This window comes from Hyposmocoma kahamanoa, unplaced genomic scaffold, assembly GCF_003589595.1.
Source record: "Hyposmocoma kahamanoa isolate Upper Pololo Valley unplaced genomic scaffold, ASM358959v1 88, whole genome shotgun sequence".
NCBI classification, from domain to species: Eukaryota; Metazoa; Arthropoda; class Insecta; order Lepidoptera; family Cosmopterigidae; genus Hyposmocoma; species Hyposmocoma kahamanoa.
Genome location: NW_020654466.1, coordinates 110,573 through 135,867, shown reverse-complemented (window position 1 = coordinate 135,867; position 25,295 = coordinate 110,573). Strand labels below are relative to the sequence as shown.

The window sequence follows — 25,295 nt, the reverse complement described above, 5'->3', positions numbered from 1 at the left end:
GCCGCCCGCCGCGCCGCCGCCGCGCGCCGAGCGCCAGCGCGGGGGCATCAGACTCCCGCGCACGTTGCGCTCCGGCCGCATCAGGATTATGTACAGCTGCGGGAGAATGGCCGGTTACCGCTAGCCAACGACGCGGCGGGCGGCCGTGTCCACCGACGCACCTTCGGCGAGAAGAGGCAGACGAGCGTAACGGTGGCGCTCAGCGAGATGGTCACGGCCATGCTGGTGACGCGCAGCGGCACATGTGACGCCGTGCCGAAGTACAGCGGCACAAATGCCAGCCAAATCACGCACGTCGTGTACATCGTGAAGCCTGCGCACGAGTGGTAACGTTTCAGTGTTCTCTCTTCGATGCTAGGGTAAAGCGCTGCATTTCGTTTGTACTGCACCTATATGTTTGCTCTCGTTGAAAGCCTCGGGGATCTTTCTCGTGAGCACAGCGTAGACGGTGCAGACGAGTACGAGGGCACTAGGGTACGAGAAGGCGATGGCGATGGAGGCGCCCACGTGCGAATCGCACACCAACAGCTGCTGTTCGCGTGACGGGAAGTGCCGCACGGCGCGCGCGGGTGACACCACTTGCCACACTGCCATTATCACCACCTAAATGTTCATATTTTATGGTTTGAGATACCATTGAAAGAGGTAGATGTTTGTTAATGTTTAGCATTTTCCCTGCGCTGAACTGAACGCGTTCCGTAACGTTTTATTCATCGTCTGACGACTGTCGTTCTTGCTCTTCCCATTGTCACGATATTCTGTCGTCGTAACGTCAAAAGTCGTGAACGACAGTTAATCGTGTTGTATAATATGTGAACAACTTCATTTGAATATATAAGCCACTTTAAACTGCACCACCATCTGTCGTCACGACATAATGGCAACACGCCCTTACATTTACATTTTTTAATGACGGAAAACTGTGTGTACGTAGATGGAAAATTATATAACCTGAATGGAAACCAGAATGGAGCATATCACTAGTTGTGACTTCGGTGAGATGAGCGACGGCCGTCGAGCCGAGCGCTTGCTTGCTGCGAAAATGCGGGCGATACGGTTCGTTTTTGTGAGGAGCGCCGCGTACACCACCGTAAAGCAAAAGCCTGTGCCAAACCTGATTATAAAAAAACCGATTAAGAACATAACGTGATAGACCATACTAAAAAAAAACAAATGCATACGGAAATGGAGTATACCTCTGTAAGGCGCAGAGTGCGTCAGTGGGGCGTTGGACGAGCCCAAACGTGAGCAGATAGCATGTGAGGATACCTGCCAACAGCACGAATGACAGCTCACGACCGCTGGCACGCACCACTGGCGTGTCACCATGGACGAACCACACTCCGATCACAAACCTGTTAGGAAACGACATTGTGAATTACAAAAGTAAATCGAGCAGGCATGATTTAGTAGCAGGACAGCTCCTTGTGAAAGAGCTCGTCCAGGGAAGTACTGCCATCTTACCTATTTCTGCCGCCAAGCAGTAAAGTGAGCATTTCTACGTTCCGCTTTAGATGGAAAAGGGTGCTGGTGAAATTACACGCACTTGGGACTCGTCAACTAATGTCTCGGGCGCAGTGGCAGTGCCCATTATATAAAAAAATATCAAGGCGAAATTGCTTACATTGTGGCCGAAATACCAATGCCAGCGAAGGTCATAGCGGCGATGGCGGGCGGTGCCGTCGGTTGCAGGTGCATAGCGGCCAGCGGCACGCAACGCGTGCGCCGTGAGTCTGGCAGAGTACCGCGTGGACATTCCACACACGCCGTCTCCACGATCGGTGACCGAATCTGTTTGAACGTATCGTAAAGGTCAACGAGCCAGTTTAACCTCTCACTTTTAAAAGGATACCTCGAGGAAAATCACCACTTTTTAATCGACTTCAAAAAAAGAAAGAGGTTTTCCATTCGAAAGTTTTTTTGTGTATGTGTTACGCGATTGCTTCGGCATTTGTGATCCGATTTTGATGATTCTTTTTTGTTGGAAAGAGGGTACCTCAATGTTCATCATTTCAGCCCGTTAACTTCCACCCAGTATTGGTCCCATTGAAATTTGAAGAAAATATTTCACCTTTAAGGGTGGCAAACTAGGACATGAATCCGGTTTCGTGCACTTTATGGTAACCGATTTGTGTTAATGTTATTATAATTATTTGCACGATGTCTGTGGACAGACATCTTTGATTATTTCAATTTGTGAATAATTGTTTTTGGTTTTCAAAATCTCCGAAAATAATTTTATATTATGTCTACGAAAGTATTTTTTTACTGTTGCATCATTTTGTGATATCACATTTATATGTAAGTATAGTATAATGTGCCAGAAAAATTTATCTAATCAGAGATTTAGGTAAAGGTTCTACTATACAGCCTCTTTATACATAAGAACCTTTTCCTTCTTTTGATGGAAAAAGCGACAAGAACCTAAGTAAAGTAATTTATTAAGAGTCTGTTTTTCAACAGGTCTTCGGTCGAGCGCGGGCTATCTTTGCGTTTGATTTAAATTTCCAGCAGTTGATTAATGAGGCTAGGGATAATTTTGGCATTAAATCTCCTATCAATTTGCTTTTACTTTTAACTTCATCTTCCCGGTTTTAGCGACACTGTCCTTATTTGTCCTAAAACTTGACACAACGAAGTCAGAAGAACGGTTCAATGATCTCAGCGAACTCGCACCTTACCTCATATTGTGTGCAGTTGAAGCAGTGCCAGCAGCAACTCTCGCCCTCTACGTACTGCTTGGCCTGCCCGAGCTCGCACTCCGCGCTGCACACAGAGTCAGGTGGCTCACGTGACTCCAGCTTGAACTGTATCTGCTGCATGTCGAGCTCGAGCTCGCCGTCCAGGTAGCGTCCAACTCGCAACCATCGGTACTGGCCGGGCTCTACTTGCTTGAAGTGCAGGATGTTGTATCTTGCTGGACCGTCACCGTTAGCGTCGAAGTGGAATTCGTCTCCGCTCAAACCTGCACATATATATTTGTCATTAGGTTTTGTAATAAGTGTACATGAATGAGTATGATTTATTTCTTACCTTTAAAACGCACTTGCCGTAAATAACGTAGCAAAGTAGGTCCGTTTATTGGCTTCATGGCTTCACATAGATCCGACGCCTCCCCGCATAATTCGTGGTGCATATCTCTGCGCCAAAACATGCCAGGTGTGATTTTATAATATCTTGTTATAAATAATCAGTAACTTTTATATAGTGGATAAATTGCAAAAGTAGATCACCGGATCGCATATGCAAAGGCAAGAACAGCGTCGGCGACGAACTGCAGTTGCGCCTCGAACTTGATGCTCTGATCGGCAAGTCTTTCGCGGCCCGTACACGCGCGTTTGTACGCGTTATTGTATGGCGTACGCGCACTACCCGGGTACCGGCACCGGAACTGGTCTTCCCAGAATTCTGTAAGAAAGGGATATTGCTTATGTCACGTTTGGTACGGCACTATACAACGAGATTATAAGCACACAGAACAGTAATATTATGCGCTTGCTTTGGTAATTAATGTTGAACGGATTACCGACAAACCAGGGATTCCTGCGGTTGTTCTCAACAGTAAGGTTGAGGAAGTATTCGGTAAAGCCGCGTACAGGGTTGGCTTGTGGCTGCACGCTGATGGTGCCTTCGACAGCGCGTTCACGGCCTTCGGATACGAGAGCGCGCGCGCTCCAGCCGTCGCTGCCCACCCAGCCGAAGGTATGCGTGGCACCACGCCTAGTCACTGCCTCCATCACGCCCGCCACTTCCTGGTCTGACCCAAACACGATTACACCTGCAACATGTCACGCGTCTCATTAGTTAATCATATTATAATGTAGTTAGGAATCTGTGTCTCTTGAAAACGTACCGCGAGCGCGTGGTCTCGTCAGCAGCCGCGAAACGAGTTCGTCGTAAGCGTGAGCATCTGCCTCCCCCGAATCCTTCACAAGCCGCTCCTTTACCGCGATACAAATGTCATTCCGCGCCAACAGAGTTTCCAACTCTTCGAAAGCCTACAAAATAAATATTCTATTTCAATCACGGAACAAAAATAAATTTAAATAAGAAATGAAACTATTTTTCCGGATTTAAATCGCGTATATTTGTTTTTTCAAACAAATCGACGTTTCGGGCCCTTTACAGGTCCCATGATCACGGTTGAAAAAACGAATATACGCGATTTAAACCCGGAAAAATAGTTTCATTTCCTATGTGTAACAATCGCGAAAACCTAAGAACTTCGATAAATTTAAATAAATTCTTATAAATTGGTCACCTTTATGCCGTAGTTAGATTCCTCGTAAATGACCGACACGTAACTCCAGCCAAGCCTCTTGACGATTTCCACCATAGCGCGCACTTGGTGCAGGTCGGATGGTATCGTACGTGTGAAGTACTCGAATCGTGCTTTGTTCGACAGCTCTGGTGACGTCGAGAAGAATGACACCTGCAGCGACGATTTCTTTATTCGTGTCAATGTGTGTACGAATAAAAAATAAGAGTGTGGGCTTTGACTAAATAACACTATATTATCTAATTAGATTATGTTTCTTATTTCAATAATTTCATAGATAATCATAATAATAATATGATAACATTTTTATTTAAAAACCGACCTCCTCGAAAGTTCGTGGAATTGCATCTATTTGCCAAGTTTAATTGAAATCGGTTATTGCGAAGTGTGCGAAGCCGGACTCATCTCCTAGTTTGCAACCCTTAGAGGCGGAATATTTTCTTCAAATTTAAATGGCAGCAATACGGAGATATCCTCTTTCCAACAAAAATAAAGAATAATCAAAATCGGTTCACAAATACCGAGTTATCTAAGCGATACATACATTCAAAAAGAAGTATAGTCCAATTGAGAACATCTTCCTTTTTTGAATTCGGTTTAAAATAGTAGTTTTCATTTCAGTTGTGGTATATTCATATGAAAACAAGTTTTGTACAATGTTAAAAGATCACACACGACGCTTTGAGAGAAAATTTAAAAATAATTTATCTTTATTAACAGGATCAAAATTAAAATTACACAGTAGTAGAGTAGTAGCCCAAATTCAATCTCAATAAAAATGTATAATAAATTAACGGATAAATTTTAAAAATCACAGATTGTGATGAAACATTAAATAGATTTATAAAACAGTTTCTGCTAAAGAAATGTTTTTACTCATAATAAGAATATTTTAATGATTAATTCGTATATATCATCAAAATTAATAAATTAATGATAATATTAAAGATTTATATTAGATTAAAACGGTGATTTGTCTCTATTTCCAGACACTGCTGCGCCCTGTAGGGTTTCATATGTTTGAAGTACCTACACAGAAATATTAATGATACCTACATATCGCATCCTCCTACGTAAAGTATCGTATGTCGAAACTGCCAAGTTTACAGGGGAGCGTTTTAAAGTTCTCCGTTTTATTCGGTAAAGCTCGTTACTCACATAGAGTGATCATCTAATTGATCATCATAAATCATCTAACCGATATCTAGGATTTTATAAAACTCTACGTGAGTAACGAGCTTTTAGAGAAATGCTAAAGTCGTGCTTATTTCTTCAGTGAATTTAGAACTTTAAAAGGCTCTTTAAAAACTTTACGTGGTAGGGGTCGCTGTGAATTGCAATAGATAAATAAATAAAATAATGGGAATTATTTATATTTCAAGGGTATCAAATCTACTTGATTTTTGAAAAAGCATTTGACAAAGTTAACCATGACATTTTTGCCTAAATCCCTATTTGCGCTATATTTATGATTTTTTTCTGCTATAGACGTGCTTGTACCTCGGTAGCACAAAAACGAACATTGTCTGCACGAAGAGGATTGTATTCTCATTAATCACAGTAATGTTGGGTGTATACAGGGATTCCATTTAGACCTTTATTTATCATAAAATGTTGCCGGCCTGACTGCCCCAGAAAGACATTATTGAGAGAGGTATAAAAAAAGTTTAGAATCTCAAATTTCATTTTGACATTTTGTACGCGTTCTAGGAAAATATAAATTTGCCAATGAAATTTGAAAATATAAACGCCATATTCAGTTTCTACTGGAAATGAAACAAAATGCCCCATATTTAGCTTCGACTGAAAATTAATTGAACACAAGTGTAATGGAGTAGTCAATAGTAATAATCGTAAATATTAATTAATTTTTATATATATTATTATGTCGAATTTTGTACAAATTCACTTGTTGAGTTGGGCAGATACATACATACAAATATTACTACAAATGTGAAAATAAGCGTGTACTATAAGAAGCGTAAACTCAAATATCCGTAATTCCGAAAACCGATTTATATTAAAACCGTTACGCTTTCGAGCAATTTTGATGCTTTTCACAAAGACAAAATTTACTTTTGTTTTGTAATCTTCCATTTTGATGCTTTTCACAAAGACAAAATTAACTTTTACGCTTTCGAGCAATTTTGATGCTTTTCACAAAGACAAAATTAACTTTTGTTTTGTAATCTTCCTAAAAAAATACATTTGACATTATCAAAATTTGAGCTAACGTTATTTCGGGCAAATATAAAGGGTGTCTCAGTAAGAGTGTACTTTTTAAATTTAGAATCATTTTTTTTTCGTGCAAGTGGGAACTCTGAAATTTAACAGCCGTCACCTATGTTTATTCCGATTATTAAAAATGGAGCGCTTCACGAAAGAACAACGCGTTATAATTGTGAAAACTCATTACAAAAATGGGGAAAGTTAAAAGTTAAAGCTGAGACCGCTCGCAAACTTCGCCAAATTTTCAGTCGACATAGTGCACCTACTGTGTCAACTATTCGAAGAGTGGTCAAAAAATTTGAAGAAACTGGGTCGATTGTGGATATTAAGAATCCTTTGCGTCAACGTACCGGTCGGTCTCTTGAAAACATTGCTGCTGTAAACGAGAGTGTCGCCGAAAACCCGAAAACATCAATTCGGCATCGTTCTCAGCAACTTCAAATTTCACGAAGCACTATGCAGCGAATTTTGACAAAAGACTTCCACCTTCATGCGTACAAGATTCAGCTAACTCAGGAGCTAAAACCAGCAGACCATGGAAAGCGCCGGCAATTCGTTCAACGGGTAATGGAGCAAAGTGAAGTCGATGCCAATTTTTTGAAAAAAGTCATCTTCTCCGATGAAGCGCATTTTCGTTTGAATGGCTTTCGTCAGAAATTCCTCATGCAATTCATGAGAAACAAATGCACCCACAACGAGCAACTTACTGGTGCGGATTTTGGTCAGGCGGCGTGATTGGGCCTTACTTTTTTGAAGATGAGGCCGAAATTGCAGTGACTGTGAACGGCATTCGTTACAGGAACATGATAACGGAGTTCTTGTGACCTCAACTGGATGGCATGAATCTGGACAACATGTGGTTTCAGCAAGACGACGCCATCTGCCACACCGCGCATGAAACAATCGACTTATTGCAACAACGATTTCCGGAACACATTATCTCACGAAATTCTTATGTCAAATGGCCAGCAAGATCGTGCGATTTAACGCCGTGCGATTGTTTTCTTTAGGGTTTTGTGAAATCTAGGGTTTATGCGAATAAACCAGAAACAATTCCTGAGCTCAAATCAGAGATCCAACGCGTCATCGGTGAGATACAGCCACATCTCTGTGAAAAAGTCATGGAAAATTTCATGAAAAGAGTAATGGCCTGTCATCAGAGCCGTGGGGGCCAGATATTTTATTCCATACATAATCGGAACATGTCTTCTTCAAAATATAATAAAAATATCACAACTCTCTCATAAAATACGTGTTTTTATTTTAAAATGAAAAAGTGCACTCTTACTGAGACACCTTTATTTTCTGACTTCTGATAGGTCCCAAGCCAATCCCAAGCCGTAAAACGAGTACAACAATATTTTGTTATTTATTGCAAACGTTTAATAAAAAGTCATTTTAAAAATAAGATTAAAATCAACGCGGCTCTATAGTTCCTTTGTTCCAAATATTTCAATCGCTTATGTTTCGTACAATTGAAAATGATCAAGAAGTTTATATAAGCTTCTTGAAATACTATAGATATAGACATATAATAGACATAGAAATATAAATAGACATAATTGGTCTCTTTTCATTTTTTGTAGAAAAAGGACAGTTAGCTATTTGATTATTTTGTTTGCTTTTGTAATTTATATTTACGATTAATTTATATATAAATTAAATACTATACAACTGTACAAAATGACAGTTTTAAATTATAACTGTGATTACACAATATATTTGTTTAGTGAAAATATGATACAAAGGCTTGTTTTTACATTTTACTGCAGTAATTTTTACAAGTTATTAGTATATGCTTAGATTATGGAAAATTATACGGTACTGCATAATTGATAACCGCGCTGTCAGTCGAACAAACGAAGACTGTGGCGCGATTGACGCTCTGTATGCGATTTTAACGCCCTATAGGTGCGGACACGGGCGCGGATGACGACTAAGTTATCAATAATTTTCTGTGGACATGTTTATATTTTGACATTGTTTGGGCTTATTGCTGGGCGATTATTATAAACATTTATCAATAAATCAATAAGACTGTTAATCAAATTTACTATATCTAATATGTACATGGTCAATGTATACATAAAATCTTGGTGGGGAATTTTTTTCCACAAATCCCCACTGCGTAGCAAATACTACGATCACAGACCACAGTTTATTCCGTGACTACGTTAGTAGTGTAGTAGGGATTTTTAGTGGATATTTGTGGAACATACCAATTTTGGTTTATGCGATTTCCGACGTGACACGATACTTTGACATAATTAACGAGTGCAAAGTGCGTTTTTGGTTTTAATTTAAATTCTAACCAGGCAAATGAGGCTCGTGGAAGACCAGAGGTAATGACGAGTTGCAATTATTAAAGTTTCTTGCATATTCATTTATTCATTGCATCACATATGGGTAACATAAAAGTTCTTAAAATAATATAAAGTACAGGCACAGCAGAGCACCGCATTTGGTTGATCAACATGATTTGATTAAACTGTTAACTAAATTGATAATAAGTCTTTCGAAAATGGGTACCAGTCGAATTTGCGCTGTCGTAATGTATCATCACTACTTGTAAAGAAAAAATGTTTTTTTTTTAAATTCAAATGTAAGTATGCATTTCACCTTCATCTCATCTGACGGAAAGTGACGATGAGGTCGACGATGGAGCATGTACGTTTAAAGTAATGTCTATTCACTCTTAAAAAATTACCTTAAGTAAAGGTTAAGTTATAACGTGCATGGAACAAGTCTGCAGGCCGAGAATTCCACTCCATAGCCTAAATGTGGAAGCGTAACGCTTCGTGCGAATCTTTGGAATATCCACAATATAGAGGTGGAAACACCTACGCCTAGTCCCCCGGTGATGGAAAGGCGAAGGCGGAATTAAATCGTGTAATTCCATCGCACACTCTCTGTGATATATCCTGTAAAATATCGATAAGCAGGCAACTTTACGGCGGTGTTCAAGATTCTGTAGCAGAGCCATCCCAAAGGTGGCAGCAGAACTCCATACACGACTGGACTTGTGCTTGATACGGCTGAAGCAACTGTCCCGGTGTGAATGTTGTTGCCGGGGAGTCTGTCTTGTGAGCAGATAGCGCGTCTTAGGAGCGGTCTAGTAGAGGACCTGAAGCGAGGAGATGCGCGGGACACGTGATTTGCCCTTTAAGTTGGAAGCTATGTCCAGACATTGTCGCAGGACACTGCGACTGGCATCTTCGGCACTAGCCCTGAGAGCTAGTAGAGGATAAGCTAGAAATCCTCCGATCCCTCCAGTCGCTTAGGTTATTGGGAACTGGAGAGACGTCGTTTTTCGGCGTCGGGAAGTAAGCGTGCCTTACAGCTCCGCCACCAATGAGGAGATTTGGTAGTGGACACAAAGTCGACGGCTAAGCGGTGGCAACCGCTAGTTGTGCAATGCCCAATGGGAACAGAGCGTATCTACAGCTTCGGCCTATCTGGAAAATAGGGAAGGTACTGTACGTGGACCCGGGCCGGCTCACCCGTGGCACTAGCCTCTCGAAGAACCGGATGAAGTCAAGTGACAGAGGTCTGTGACAACCCTGTACACTGGTTGATCTGGGGTCAGAACCTGAGCTTATAAGGTTCCTGTGCGCGCACAGGTTATAGTGCCGTTCTCGTATACCCTCAGGGTCGGTAGGGAGGGTCACTATAATATAAACTAATGTAGAAAGGTATGGGGCTATCCCGGTGTGAAGTAATGCCTCACCCTGGAAAGGATGTCAAGCTTCCTCGCTGCATTTTTGGCCATGGATTCAATGTATCTACCGAAGTTAATTGGATTGATTTATGACGTGGATCAATAGCACAAAAGGATCTCTAATCTTCATACTACAGACCGTAACTCTGAAAAAGGTCAAAATTCATATCGTATTTAACCTATATACATCTAGACGGCGCCTATCAATAGCTTGGAAGTATCGAGTTCTTAGATTTTCGCGATTGTTACACATAGGAAAAGAAACTATTTTTCCTGATTTAAATCGCGTTTATTTGTGTTTTCAAACAAATCAACGTTTCGGGCCTTTTACAGGTCCCATGGTCACGTTTGGCTGAGGTGGTCCAGTCTTCAACCAGTTATGTCTCATATTAATGCAAACCACCCTATTTTTTTACTAAAGTACAAAAGTTATTAATTATATACCTTATTTTTTATTTTGCTTTAGCTTTTATAATATAATATTATATATATTTCTTAAGGATGAAGTTTATTTTAAGTCAACCAAATGCGGTGCCCTGCAGGGCAAACCATGTACATGGCTGTACTTTTTATTATTTTAAGAACTTTTATGTTACCCATGTGATGCAATGAATAAATGAATATTCAAGAAGCTTCAATAATTGCAAATCGTCATTATTCACCTCTGGTCTTCCACGAGTCTCATTTGCCTGGTTAGAATTTAAATTAAAACAAAAAACGCACTTTACACTCGTTAATTATGTCAAAGTATCGTGTCACGTCGGAAACCGCACAAACCAAAATTGGTATGTTCCACAAATATTCACTTAAAATCCCTACTACACTAACGCAGTGGGGATTTGTGGAAAAAAATTCCCCACCAAGACCTTTTTTATATATTAGATATAGTAAATTTGTTTTTTATATTTGATAGATTTGATTTTCAGCGCCAATGTCCCGTCAACATTACGACACAAAGTAATTGCGTTTATTTGTCTTAAATTGAAAATGAACTTTAGAACTTCCTTTAAAATATTAAATTATTCTTGAATGTGTACTCAAACAATTTGCTTATCATCGCCCTTGAACGCGTAAGAAAAATCAACTCGGTTCTACTACAAGGCTATTCAAAATGTCTTGTCGTCTATTTATCATAATATGTAAATATTATATTCTTAACTTCACTTGAGAAGTGCGTTTGATCTTATAATATTAATTACAAAGAGCAAGTTTTTTTAAAAATGCAAAAGATTTTTAGTTGGTTGCATACTGGAATACAAAGATAGCCAATAACAACTTAGTAGAAGCACTGCAAGTAATTTTTAGTGGGGATTTGTGGAGCATACCAAAAAATTACACTAATTTTAATATTATTCATGCTTGATTGCAAAACGAACGAAAAATTACCAAAAATGAAATCAAATAAGAAAAATGCATTAACGTTTTTAATTAAGATGCCTTAACATAATATTTAAGAAAAAAATTTAAACTGAATCTTACACTAATAAGTTTTTTAAAAAAAAAACCGACTTCAAAAGTTTTATTGGATTCGATTACCGGAAAGTGCGCGAAACCGGATTCATTCCCTAGTTACCCTTTCAAATTTAAATGGGATCAATACTGAATTAAAAAAAGAATAATCGAAATCGGTTCAGAAATGCTAGTAATCGCATAACATACATAAAAAAAATACTGTCCAATTGAGAACCTCCTCCATTGTTTGAAGTCGGTTAAAAATAATCTAGGATGATCCCTGTGATAGCTCTTAAAAATCTACAAGATATAACCTTGTAACGACGTACATTAATTTACGTATTTCATAAACTAATTTTATAAGCCTCGCTTTTTAAATGAATAGCTTTTGTTAAAGTAAATACCTACATAAAATTAAAGCAAAAATAACACCAAATCAATTTTTATTTCTAAGATATGAGCCTAAACAGATTTTTTTTCAAAAACTCATTATTTTTACGACAACGTGCAAAGGTTACTTCATTACACTGTATTTGCTAGAGATGAGGTATATTCGATAATTTAATGAATAGTGCGTGTATCTAAGGGTCGTATTCTAGAACTCTACTCAATGCTTAAGTCAGGAAGACTTGAGTATGATTCAAAGCACTAGAAGTCATACTCAAGTCCCTGCCATTAGGGTCGTATTTCCAGTGCTTGTGTTGTCAGTGCAATCCTGACTTGAGCATTGAATAGAGTTCTAGAATACGACCCTTAAAGTATGATTTTAATCATAGACAATGAATTGACATGTCAGTGTTATTGCTTTTTTGATACCAATGTATTAATGGTATGATAAATATTTTTTGAAATTTACTAAAATATCTATTTAAATTGCATTTGAATTATAGTTGTGTGTTTTATGCCTTCAATATGTTACAAAATACTTCACACATCTAAACATCGTTCAGAATAGGTCAGAAAAATGAAACTATAAGAGAGAATTTTTGATTCAAAAATCAAATATATTAAAAATCTATAGACTTTACCTCACCTCTAAGGCTTACATCGTTTGAACTGTCATAGGGATCATCTTAAATCCTAGTTTGAGTTTAGTATAATACGACTTTATTTCATTTCAAAGTGATCAGAACTTTCAAAGGGCAAAATATGTATTTGGTCACGTTATTAATGAAAAAATGTCACAGGATTTTGCTCACCTGTGGGATCTTAAAAAGCCGTAGTAGATTAGCGACTTGCACCGACGTCACGGAGGATGCAGCACCCACTACGCCCGATATCACTTTTCGAACTACTGTGGCGTTGCACGCGTATTCCGCGTCATCAATGTTACTTATTGAACCTGGATTACGAACAAAGTCTTCATTTAAAACGAAGTCAATCAAATGAGTGAGGATAAGTTCATTCGCTCTCTTCTCACTAACTCCAGTGCGTAGTTCCTTGATTTCGAATGAAGAATGGAATTCGATCTCGTTTATATGACCACCGCGAGCACGTTTGGTCAAACAATCGATCTATCGAAGAGGAAGTTTGTTAATCGTGTAATCTCGCTAAATGGGCCACCTCGCTCATGCGATTTGACGCCGTTGGATTACTTTTTATGAGGTTCCGTTAAGTCGTTGGTTTATATCAATAAGCCGACAACGTTAAATTGACTCAGAACAATATCTAACGCGAAATTGCCAACATTTCGGCAAATATGTGTGGTGGAAAATTGGCTCCAAAGAATCGAACACTGCAAAAATACTTTGGTGGTCATATGAACGAGATCGATTCCATTTTTAAATGTAGCATGTGTACTTCACATTGTTGTTGTTGTTGAAGTACAAAAATGTTGTCCCCATTGAAAAACCCCGTACCTTTAATGAAATCGAGGGCCATTTCGAGGCCGTAAGTATCATTGTCGCAATCGTCGAGCACGTGCGCGCCGAGCGTCAGGCCGCGCGGCAGCACGGCGCGCGCCGCGTCTAGTGTGTACAGCATCACCTCCAGCGCCTGCACACCGCCTTGCGCCATCACCGGCCCGCACGTCGCACCCTCCGACCGCCCGTGTACCTGACCACCACATCACAACAATTTGTGCATATTACCACTCTGCTGCTCTAATATTGCAGCAAGTGACGTACTGACCATCATGAGGCCTCCAAGAACAATGTCTCCCTCGACCACGGCGGCGTGTTTCACGGGCCACACGACTCCATCGGCGGCGACATGCGCGGTTCGCCTCGTCGTGTTCGCCACTTCGCGAGTTCCGTCGCTCCTGGACACTGTAGCACGCGTTCCTTTCGAATATTTCGATGCATTCTTCGGTTTTCTTGACTTTTTTCGCTTTAAAACTGATGCCGCAGATTGATTCGCTGAAGGTGTCACCGCAGGACTCCGAAGTTGCTCCGTCCTTGTAGTCGCCAACGTGACGAGGGATCGACGCATTGAAGTCTCTGTTCCTGTGGATCGAATGGGAGGTGGCGACAGAATCACAGGGAGCGGATCTGCAGCACGAAGCGACGAGGAGCTCGGGTGTGAATTTGCTTCCGATTTAGGCCGCGGTTTCTTCTTAAACATATTGGAGATATCGAAGGTGCCGATGAGCGAGTGCGCGTCGCGGCGACTGCGCGCGAATGCGGCCATCAGCTGTGGCTGCAGCGCGGCTTCCTCAAGGGGGTCGTTCCACCTGTCCTCGCGCTCGGCAGCGGGCGCGGCAGCGAGCACGGCGCTTAGCGCCAGCAGTAGTACGCGCATGCCTCTACACGCGCGCGCGTCTTAGCACGCTATGCGAACAGGCGCTGGTTGCCGGGCTCGCCTGATTCATTTCACTTTTCAACCACTGTTTACTATCGCAAACTAATGTTTTTTATTTCGTTTCCCAGCTGCCCTCATTTTGATGCAGCAATGTGCTGATCCTTCGACTAGACTAAGTCTCTTTCATCCCTTCTTGTGATTGTCTGGTAATTAGATGTACGTTCCACATCTTTATTGACGCTGGTGATTTGTTGTTTTTTTTTATATATTTTTTACAACATTAGATTCCTTTTAATTTTGTTTGTTATACGTTTTAATTACCCTAAACTATAAGTTACTAAACTGCATGAATGACCTTCTTGAATTATTTTAGCTTTAAGTACGTAACTTCTGAGATTGTTCGCTCACTTTTTACAACTACAGGTATTTTTTATTATTCAATCTAATTTAAACAGTTTATTGAAGACATAACTTGGCAAAATCAGAAATTACACAAAATTAGTGGTGAGTAACTATATATTTTTAAACTGTAGCCTTTATTATTTAGAATACTGTTTTTATAGGGTCGTTTATTAACACAAACAATAAATCAAATAAATGTGACACTGCATCCAAGAATCACTCGCGTTATGAGAAGCCGACATCGCGCGAAGTTTTGTACACGGCAACACCTGCGACGGCGGGCGACGGCGGTGGCGGCTGGCCGCGGAATGCCGCACGGCACGGCCGCCGCCGCGAACGCGATATAAGTATCAGATGTAACGACTCACAAAAGTTTAAATGTTTATTGAGACTTGCGCTTTAAGAGAATTGAATACTGCCACAAATTCATATCAGCTGTGTCACTATGGCAGTTTACAGAAATGCGAATTAAATCATGCAGAAACGACATTGCACTGTTGCTTCGTAGATCTATAGCGTACCTAGCGTAGCAAAATATATAATACTAGTATGTAAAATGTATAAGTTCTTAATGTTGTTGTATTCCTTACGGAGAAGCAAAGCTAGGAACGTCCCACAATATTCGTAGCACTCGTCTGTAGCTACGGCTATAGATGAGTGCTACGAGCTATGTGGAGCTACGGGTCAGTGCAGTTCTGTAGCATTAACTACAAAAGCGTAGCACTGTTCTTCGTTTGTTGGCAACGATAATAGGACAAGCCCATTTTGACGTTATTCCGTAGTATTTTATGCAATCATGGCATAATGAGGGTTCTGAAGTCGATTACCGTTGCTGAGTGTAATGATTGCATACAATACTTTTTATACGAGTAAATCAAATTAATGAAACATCCAATATTTAAAGATTATTTGTTAACAATGCACGACAACAAACTTGAACGAAAGCCAAAGAAACAAGTCGTGCGCCTGATGGTGAACTACACGCCTGTCTATAACAGTTGCAGTGCCACTCAGAGCTTTAAATCGCAAAGATCTGAGGGGCTCTGTCTCTGCGCCCGTCACCTTGAGACATAAGTTGACAAGACCCATGTGTCTGTAATTTCACCATAGAATAGAAAAGTAGAGCGTTTGAGTGGCGTCATATTTGATGTTTATAAATATTGTTTTCAAATAGTTATTATCGTTACGCCTTTATACCAATTATGTAACATTTTGAGATATTATTTAATAAAATAATTAGAAGTTTAATAATGTCACAAATATAGTGACGTTATTCTGAATAGAAACATAGTGACGCGTTTAAGGAGACTCTTTTCAACATTCATCACTCACACATTCAACAAAAATACGACGTTTTTATTTTGAAACTCATAGTTCTACAGTTTCAAAATAAGAACGTCGTATTTTTGTTCACTAAAATTGGACACATAGTGTAGAGAACCACCAGGACTATGTAGACATATGTACCTTTAATATGTTTGTATGCCTAATATTTGTCCGGACACAGTAAAGCTAGACTTATTTTGTTACTGTCAATGTCTATACCGCCTGTATTTCCATAATATATTTCGTACTTGAAACCATAATACTGTTATAAATCGAAATTGTGGAATTGATAAAACACAATTTGACAACCAGTTAAAAAAAACAGATCTTATTGCGAATAATGTGATTGTTTTTATTTACACGTGATAATATTTAATTATCCTTTTATCAACGAGTATAGTTCATTTAGTTTTTTTAATTCCACAATTTTGAGTTATGACAATATTTGGTTTCGTGTGTTATTTATTTAATGCACTAGTTTTTTTATTTAATTTATTTAATGAGGTTCAGCAATTGTTACATCGATACATGTAGATTTTACATTGATAACATTGACTTACAATTATATGGACGTCGGGTCCGCGCTAAAAAGTGTCCGAACTTATAGGGCGTTAAAATCGTATACAGAGCGTCATTCACGCTTTAGTCTTCGTTTGTTCGACTGACAGCGAAGCAAGCAAAATTAGACAGTACTGCGATGACATTACAATTTAAATTCACCGTTTTAACTTTTTCATATTCCTTTACATGTCACTACGTTTAAATAGGTTGACTGCCTCGGTGGCCGAACGGTTACCATTGCCACGCAGAGGTCCCAGGTTCGATTCCCGGGCCGGGAGAAATAGTTGTATGGCCTACAATTATTTCTCTCGTGAGTTTGGGTGTAATTTGTGGTTGTCTATGTATGTGTCCATGGCACCCGCGACGCAGGGTTTCCCTAGTGCGGGGCTATGTTGAGTGTGTGCGTTACTTGGGACATTTTTTTCGTGGTTTTTGTATTAGACCCGTCGTCCATTTATTTGTAAGTCAATGATTGATAACGGTGTTTTTTTATTTAAAGAAGAAACATATCTTGCATTAAATTGAGCAGATAGTCTTAATATTACAGTGTATACAGATAAATAAACAAGAACAAACTGAATATAACGATAAGAATAAAAAAATATATAAATGTAAGGATTAAGTGCAGTATAAATTTTTGGAATTAATTTTAAAAATAGTGCTTTGTTTACTTGCTAAGGATTGCCTTGTTATCGAGTCTGTGAAAACTGCTGTTGCACTATTTTATAGTGTAGTCTGTACAGACGGCAGACCGGTGAGTTGAGACCCAATTTAGTTCTCTTGTTGGTAAGAGCAACGATCTTATTACGGAGTATCGAAGGGGAACGCTAAGTTTAAACATTGATGTCAGTTGTGGGTAGTTAGTCTTGTGAGTAAATAATTTGTGAAAGAAGGCTAGGTCCAATAGACCAACTAGATCTGCCCAGCGCTTTTTGAGTGCGCAACACAGTACAGCAGCATTTCGTGGCAGTTTTCGTTATGCCGCCACGAAATGTTGGAATAATATTCCACCACCTTTTAGAAATTGTCACACTGTAAAATCTTTTAAATTTAGATATAAACAGTATCTTTTGAATCAACAGAAATTAACTTAGCCTGTGCTGTGTTGTATAGATGCAATATTGGCATTTACTTAGTGGGTTCCTATAATTTACTCTATTAATATTACATTATCCTGCAATACCAATGAACATTTAATTTAATATTTTTACCATTAACTGTTAAGTATTTTATTACATCATATTGAGTTCGTACTTGTCACCATATATTATATGGTTCGGCGTGTCGTTGCAGCGCGTACTGGTACTTCCTAACTGGCCGGTGTCTCCGGAAGACCAGCGTTGGGGTGTTGCAATATGCCTCGACTAATGCTGAGTAGACGTCGGTTTAGCGTTATACTTATATCTAGGCTTAAGAATGTAAAATTTGTAAATTGTAATATGGCATAATTATGACGCTAATAAACAATTTTTCTTTCTTTCTTTCTTTCTTTCTTTCAATAGAGCTCTGCGGATTTCAAGTGAGATTGTTTAGAATTTTTTTTAATCTCATTTTATAAGAGTTTAGTTATAAATTACGCTTACTATAATGTTATTTAGTGAATGAAATCTAAGTTCGTGTGTTTTTGTGTTCTACTTTCGATAACGTGTAAAGATGTTGTCGCAGTCGGTGACAGCGATAATAATTGTCACTGGAAGAGAAAATTCAGTAACTTGGCGGAAACAGCCCTAACGAGGAAGCAAGGAGCGACATGCGATATGTGACATCATCAAATGATATATGACGAATAAATAATAATATGAAGAAAGGAATAAAAGCTACGTGACTAGCTTTCCCACAGATATATAGCAATGGATTTAGGGTAAAGAAGCTGTTGTACGTGAGCATTATCATATTATTATAACTCTGAGTCGCGGGTGCCATAGACATACACATCTTAGAATAATAACGCATAGAAACCTAGTCCGCACACGCTAATTGAGGCAAATGGAAACGCTCCCAATGGGCCTGCACGAGCGGGCGGTCCGTCAGTGCTCAAGTTCAACTTGCACCGCGAACAGAGCAAGAATTTTAGCTAAAAATGACGAAATGTGCGGTAAATGAGTGTAAAAATACGTCAGACAAACATAAAATAGATACTAACATCACATTCCACAAGGAAGTAACGCGTTTCATCTTGTGTTTTTATATAGATATTCACTAAAACCGAAAATTAACCTACTACTAAAACTAGCCTACATGAATTTGATTTTTGCCTCACTTGTGACAGTTCGTTTGATATGAAACTATCATTCTATGCGTTATTATTCTAAGATACACATAGACAACCACAAACTACACCCAAACGCAGTAGACATATGAATGTAGGCCATACATATATTTCTTCCGGCCTGGGAATGGAAACCGGGACGTCTGCATGTCGACCGTTCGGCCACGGAGTTTTTTTTTTCATGATTACTAAGTGATGGTAAGCGACACCCTTGTCCATAACAGTTGCAGTGCCACTCAGAGCTTCAAATCGCAAAGTGTTGAGGTGCCCCTAAGACATAAGTTGAAAACTCTAATGTGCCTGTAATTTCAATATAATTAAAATTACAATGATTACCACGTTTTTGGATGCCCATTGGGGTAGGCAGAGAAATCGATCGTTACTTTGCATGATTTTGACAAATCTCTCTAGCCTCTCTAGAATTCATCAATCAAGTGAAATTTTGAAAATCAACCAGTATCCTATTACTGTGACTTTGTGAAGAAGACTATCAAGAACAGCTACTTTATTTTTATTCCTCGTATCAATATTATGTCTGTCACTACTTTTCATAAAAGAAAATTACTATTCTTAACTTAAATTACATTTTCATAAATGTACTATAGAAGTAGTATGACGATTTCAAATGTAAGTTGCTTACTGAAATAACAATATTATTTGTGGCTGTCCTCAATTCTTTCCACGTCGACTCTATCTCTTTCGCATTTTTACTTTCGTTAATCCGTTCTATTTGCCCAAACCATCTCGACATACCTATATAACCTACCTACATACGTAATCATTTTTTTCTTCGACAACTCCATCTATCGCTACCTTATGTCCGTCATAAGGCAAAGTCTCATAAAGTAGAGGGCTTATGTTGGCACCTGGTGTCGGAAACCGTCGACCGATTTCTATGTATAAATGGCATATATTACTTCATTCCCAGAAAAGAGTTCCGAGATCATATTTATACTCGTATACAGGATGCCCCACGGCAATGCGACATTGAGGGAAAGCATTAACATTGTTGATAGGATATTTTTTAAAACAGATATTTTTAAAAGTGAGTAATACTGGTTTTTTCATGATACTAAGTGTTCGGACGAATAAGTCGTGCACCTGATGGTAAACGACACGCCTGCCCACAAAAATTGCAGTGCCACTCAGAGCGTTAATTCGCAAAGATCTAAGGTGTATGGTGTGTGGTGTGACTCTGCGCCATAAGTTGAAAATCACCCTCAGACATAAGTTGAAAAGTCCCATGTGCCTGTAATTTCACCAGTATTCTTACTCTTCAAAACCGGAACGCAGTAATGCTTCCAAAGATTTAAGAATTTGCTTGTCTCGCCTTTGAATCAGACCTACGAAATATGAAAACGAAAATTTTATTAGCAGTAGCGCTCCTTGTGAAAGAGTTCGTCTATAGGCAAGTACTGTCACTTTATTTCTGCCGCCAAGTAGTAATGTGCGCAGTACTGTGTTCCGGTTTTGAAGGGTAAAGGTGCTGGCGAAATAAGAAGCACATAAGACTTGTCAATATCTCACGATAACGCGCCTACAGTTCTTTGTGACTTAAAGCTCTGTGTAGCACTTCTTATTCTGGGGATACGTGATCAAAAGAAACACTTTGACAATATCGACGAATTAAAAACGGAATTGGGCGCATTATTTGAAATATATTTCTTGCTAACTTAACTACTCATCATAATAACGGAAATTTGCATACAAGAAGATGGATCACATTTGAATAATTTGACTTTATAAATTGCAAAACCCGTGGAATATACATTGGCAGTTTTTACTTGAATGGAGATGGAAAAAACTGTTTATTAATTTGAAACATTGTAGTTTTTTGGATAAGCATTAAGCTTTAAAAAACTTTACAGTAAAAAAAGGTTGCAACATTGTGTAGACCATAGATTTAGTATATGGTGAGAGCAGGCCACTAAATGTTATAGGAGAAGTAAGTTTGTTTGTAAAATACGAGAGTCCTTCTTGTTTAAAACATTATTATTCACATTGACGAATTGTTTGTTTAGGAAACATAGATGGCGCGACTTGAAACTTAAGCACGTTGTAATCGATATCCGAGGTGGTTAGACACTCTATCTTTAGCGAGGGTGTCTATTACTCCGAGGGTTATATTGACTTTTATTCTCGAGGTGAAAACTTTACTTTTCACTTCGATTGCGAGAAAAAAAGTATTTCAATCGTTTTCGCTCACGCGGCATAAAATACAGGGTTTTTTTTTCACATTTCGACGGGTAGATTCTCAGATGAGGCAAGTTACTTACTTTTAAACATTGACTTACAAATAAATGGACGACGGGTCTAATACAAAAACCACGAAAAAAATGTCCCAAGTCAACCTATTTAAACGTAGTGACATGTAAAGGAATATGAAAAAGCTAAAACGTTGAATTTAAATTGTATGTCATCGCAGTATTGTCTAATTTTGCTTGCTTCGCTGTCAGTCGAACAAACGAATCGTGAAAGCGTGAATGACGCTCTGTATACGTTTTCAACGCCCTATAAGTTCGGACACTTTTTAGCGCGGACCCGACGTCCATATAATTGTAAGTCAATGCTTTTAAATATAAAATAATGTGTCCATGTCTGCATTTAAAGGACTTTGTCTCCGTGTCGTACAGCTGTGGGACCCCCTGTATAAATATGTTTGTAAGAAGAAAATAAAGCGGTACATAAACATCGCCGTGTACAGAGTTTTGTATCATACAAAAGATATCACCATATCGCGGCTTCCCTCGGGGCTTTCTTCGTTTCATTTATAAACATGAATTGTTTTTTTTTTTCGTTTAAAATTTCTCGCTCTTCGAAGTTAGTGGTGGAAAAAATACTAAGTACATTTGTAATGAATACACTATTATCATCATTACCAACACATTTACATTCCACCGCTAGGCAGCGACGAAAGGAATTGCTAATGTGGTTTTTTTCATAACTTCAAGTGACGGGACGAGCAAGTCGTGCGCCTGATGATAAGCCTTTGACTATGGAAACAAATCCTCTAAGTGGTAAGCTACACGCCTGTCCGAAGTTAGACAGTTAAGGGAGACGATACAATGCAACTCTGAATTTAATTAAATAATAAACAAAAAAGTAATTTTGCTTTCGCTATTGCTAATCATTGGAAACGAAACAGTTGTTCATATTCATGTTCATCTTTATTTGCTCGCCACATGATTTCACAAACATCGTAAATAAATTGTTCTCATACATGTGGCACCTTGCAAGGGCGTTGCAAATTCGAAGAGCAGTTTGTTTTAGATCTAAAATTTGTTTGGGATCCAAATCACATATGTTTTTTTATTGAACAAACCAACGCTTCGGGACCTGTAAAGACTCTTTACACGTCTCACCAGTCAGAGTCAACCAGGAGCCGTTACTCGTAAGAAGCCCGAAACGTTTCGTGGAATGAACTTGTCGCCTTTAAAAAAGACACATTAGTTTTATTAGCGTTATCCCTGAATTTTTCGTACTCAATTTATTTCCACGTAAAAACGAAAACTTACTTAAATATTAATATAAATAATCTCAGTACAGAGTACTAAAAAAACCGACCTCAAAAGTACGTGGAATTACGTCTATTTGCTAAGTTTCATTGAAATATCCCCTAGTTCGCCACTATACAGGACTTGATACTGGAGATAATAAAAATAGGTTCTCACTACGACACTACTCAAAGTATATCGAGAGAAAAACGCCTTGAATTGGAGAAATAGCAAAATCAACTAAATAATTGCTAAAAGTGATTGCTCCTAAATTAAAGTTAGGCGCTATTTATAAAAATGAAACTTCATGCGTGATCAGCCACCCTTTGAGGTGGATGATTTTCTTCAAAATGAAATGGGACCACTATGGAAATACCCCCTTTCCAACAAAAAAAGAATCATGAAAATCGGTTCACAAATACCGGAGTTATAGCGTAACATACATACAAAAAAAGAAAAGAACATACAGTCGAATTGAGAACCTCCTCCTTTTTTGAAGTCGGTTAAAAATAAAAAGTACCTGCTCAGTTACTAGAGCCAGGCTTAATTTTTCAGAAATTTTAAATTGACTATTCTGATTTGAAATGGGCGGCATTCGGAGTGGTTACCCGCGCAATTTCCCGCCATCTTGAAAGTTGACTTTGTGCTATTTTGGTTTAGGCGCCTCTTTTTTCTGTTTGCTATCACGGTGACCTTAATAAATATTATACTTGAAAATGTTTAAATAAATGTTAATTCTTCTATCTAGAATTTAAACCTATTAACCTAAACAATAATCCATGAGATCACGAACTCATAAATTTAGATCGGTTTCTTGTAATAATCCGGCACCCCTGTTAACGATTTGTTTGATTCACATCTCAAAATGGTGGTGTCAAAATGGGCCTATTAGTTTATGACAACTGTAGTAGCAAACTATTATTCGACTTAAAAATTAAAATCATAAGTACATGACATTCCTCAGCGCAAATAAATAAGAAGCTTATTGTTGTTACTGCGTACCTATTGTTAGAATCAGATTTATAAAATAATGACAAATGATAGGCCTTTCACTGCTCGTTTCTATCCGACACAGCGTCATTATTTTGATGTTGTTCCTACGACAAGATAAGCTTTCGCTGACAACTAAGAGTAATTCCTTGATGGAGATTAGTTTCATGAGAGGCAGTGACGTCAGGCATTGGCGCGTGTTATCGCGTCATCTCGAGGTAAGGGTTAGTACCGCGCGGCCTCACACAGCCCCCAAGTTAAAAGCCAGGCTAAAAGCTCCGCAGACGTGACGGATAGTCTGACATGACTGCAATTTCACCGAACTCTATCTGTATACGTCCTATAGCTATCCATTAGTGTTTGTAAATGTTTACTTTTTTCAAACAAACCAACGCAACGTTTCGAATTATCAATACTTTATTTTTATAATTATGATTACAAAGATGGAACAGGAAGGAAAATTCCTTCGATCTGATAGCACTCAAGCTTACGTGTGTGATATATCAGAGCGATAGTACAGATCGAGTTAGCCATTGTAATAGTTTCATTTTATTTTTATTTTAACTTATTGGAAGACCAACGGTTATCTTACAGAGTAAAAAAAGAAATACTAATAGACAGCCCAATACCTTATATAAGACTTATGTACAGGGGCGCAGATATTATATGACGTGTATTGGTCGGATCATTACCCGCTGCTCATTGAATGTGACCTTGACTTGATAATACCTAAATCTGCGACTAGAACAGTGAATCGTGTGTTATGGGGCAACGGACATAAAGATCAAATTGAAAAATATAATAACCTTTGTACTAAATATTTAAGTAATGTTTACATACCATATGACCTGTGTGGGGATTGTGAGCAGACGTGTGGTAGCGAAACGCGCCTCAAATTACTAGATTCTTTTTATAGTGTAACTCAAATTCAAATGGCTGCAAGATTAACGTCACAAAGTAAGAAAGTGAGAAAGAAAGTCATCGGATGGAACTACCATGTACTACCCGTGTATAATGAGGCGCGTTTGGCTCACAGAGCTTGGTTCTCGTTCTTCTGTCCCTGTGTATGATGATATGAATATTAAAAGGAAAGCGTTTAAGAATAAATTGAAACGGTGCCAGCGTAATCAGGACAAAATTAATATGAATATTATAGCTTTGCAGAGATCTAACGGCAATTTTAGTAAATTTTGGAAAGATACCAATAAATTAAATTTTAAACAAGGTAGACCTGTTACAGTTGTTTTATGTCACAATTTAGGGTGGAGGTTTCATTGAAGGGTTGTCCACCACCCGCGGGGGACGATAGATCTGGCGGTCGTGACCAGGTGATTGAGACGAAATGACTTTTTACTCCAGAACAGATCTGGAACTGTGTACGTAAAATGAAACGTGGTAAATCACCTGGCCACGACAGTCGTGAGTATTGAGCACGTCCTTTATGGTGGGCCTTTGTTACATGAATATATGGCAATAATTTTTAATAATTGTATATAATGTGGTTATGTACCTGCGGATCTTATGTGAACAAATGTCGTTCCAATATAAAAAAATAGGACAGGTGATCTAAGTAACCCTATAAACTACCGACCAATCTCGCTTGCAACAATATTTTCAAAAATATTGAAGCAACTGATAAATCCGTTAATTACGGAAACGGTAAAACTAAATATAGCTCAGTTTGGACTTCGACCTGGTCTCTCGACGGATGTGGCTATATTTTGCCTCAAAAATACCATAAAGCATTATTTAAAAAGAAAAACTACTGTATGTGGTTGCTTTCTCGACCTAAGCCGCGCTTTTGACACCATCAACTATAAGCTATTGTGGTCAAAA

General features: G+C 38.7%; 1 protein-coding gene across 1 annotated transcript in view; it reads right to left on the bottom strand.

Annotated features, from left to right (window-relative positions):
* The window catches only part of LOC113235861 (metabotropic glutamate receptor 2-like), a 159,170-nt gene extending 144,753 nt beyond the window's left edge, over positions 1-14,417 (bottom strand). Inside the window, exons 1-15 of the mRNA XM_026471784.1 lie at positions 13,809-14,417; positions 13,538-13,733; positions 12,878-13,020; positions 4,262-4,432; positions 3,854-3,998; positions 3,527-3,778; positions 3,234-3,408; positions 3,034-3,140; positions 2,682-2,965; positions 1,625-1,791; positions 1,197-1,355; positions 952-1,114; positions 390-603; positions 162-313; positions 3-96 (exon numbers count right to left, since the gene is read on the bottom strand). Of these exons, the coding sequence (XP_026327569.1) occupies positions 3-96; positions 162-313; positions 390-603; positions 952-1,114; positions 1,197-1,355; positions 1,625-1,791; positions 2,682-2,965; positions 3,034-3,140; positions 3,234-3,408; positions 3,527-3,778; positions 3,854-3,998; positions 4,262-4,432; positions 12,878-13,020; positions 13,538-13,733; positions 13,809-14,417 (3,031 nt within the window). The remainder of the gene's footprint in view (positions 1-2; positions 97-161; positions 314-389; positions 604-951; positions 1,115-1,196; positions 1,356-1,624; positions 1,792-2,681; positions 2,966-3,033; positions 3,141-3,233; positions 3,409-3,526; positions 3,779-3,853; positions 3,999-4,261; positions 4,433-12,877; positions 13,021-13,537; positions 13,734-13,808) is intronic.
* Positions 14,418-25,295: the final 10,878 nt, after the last annotated feature.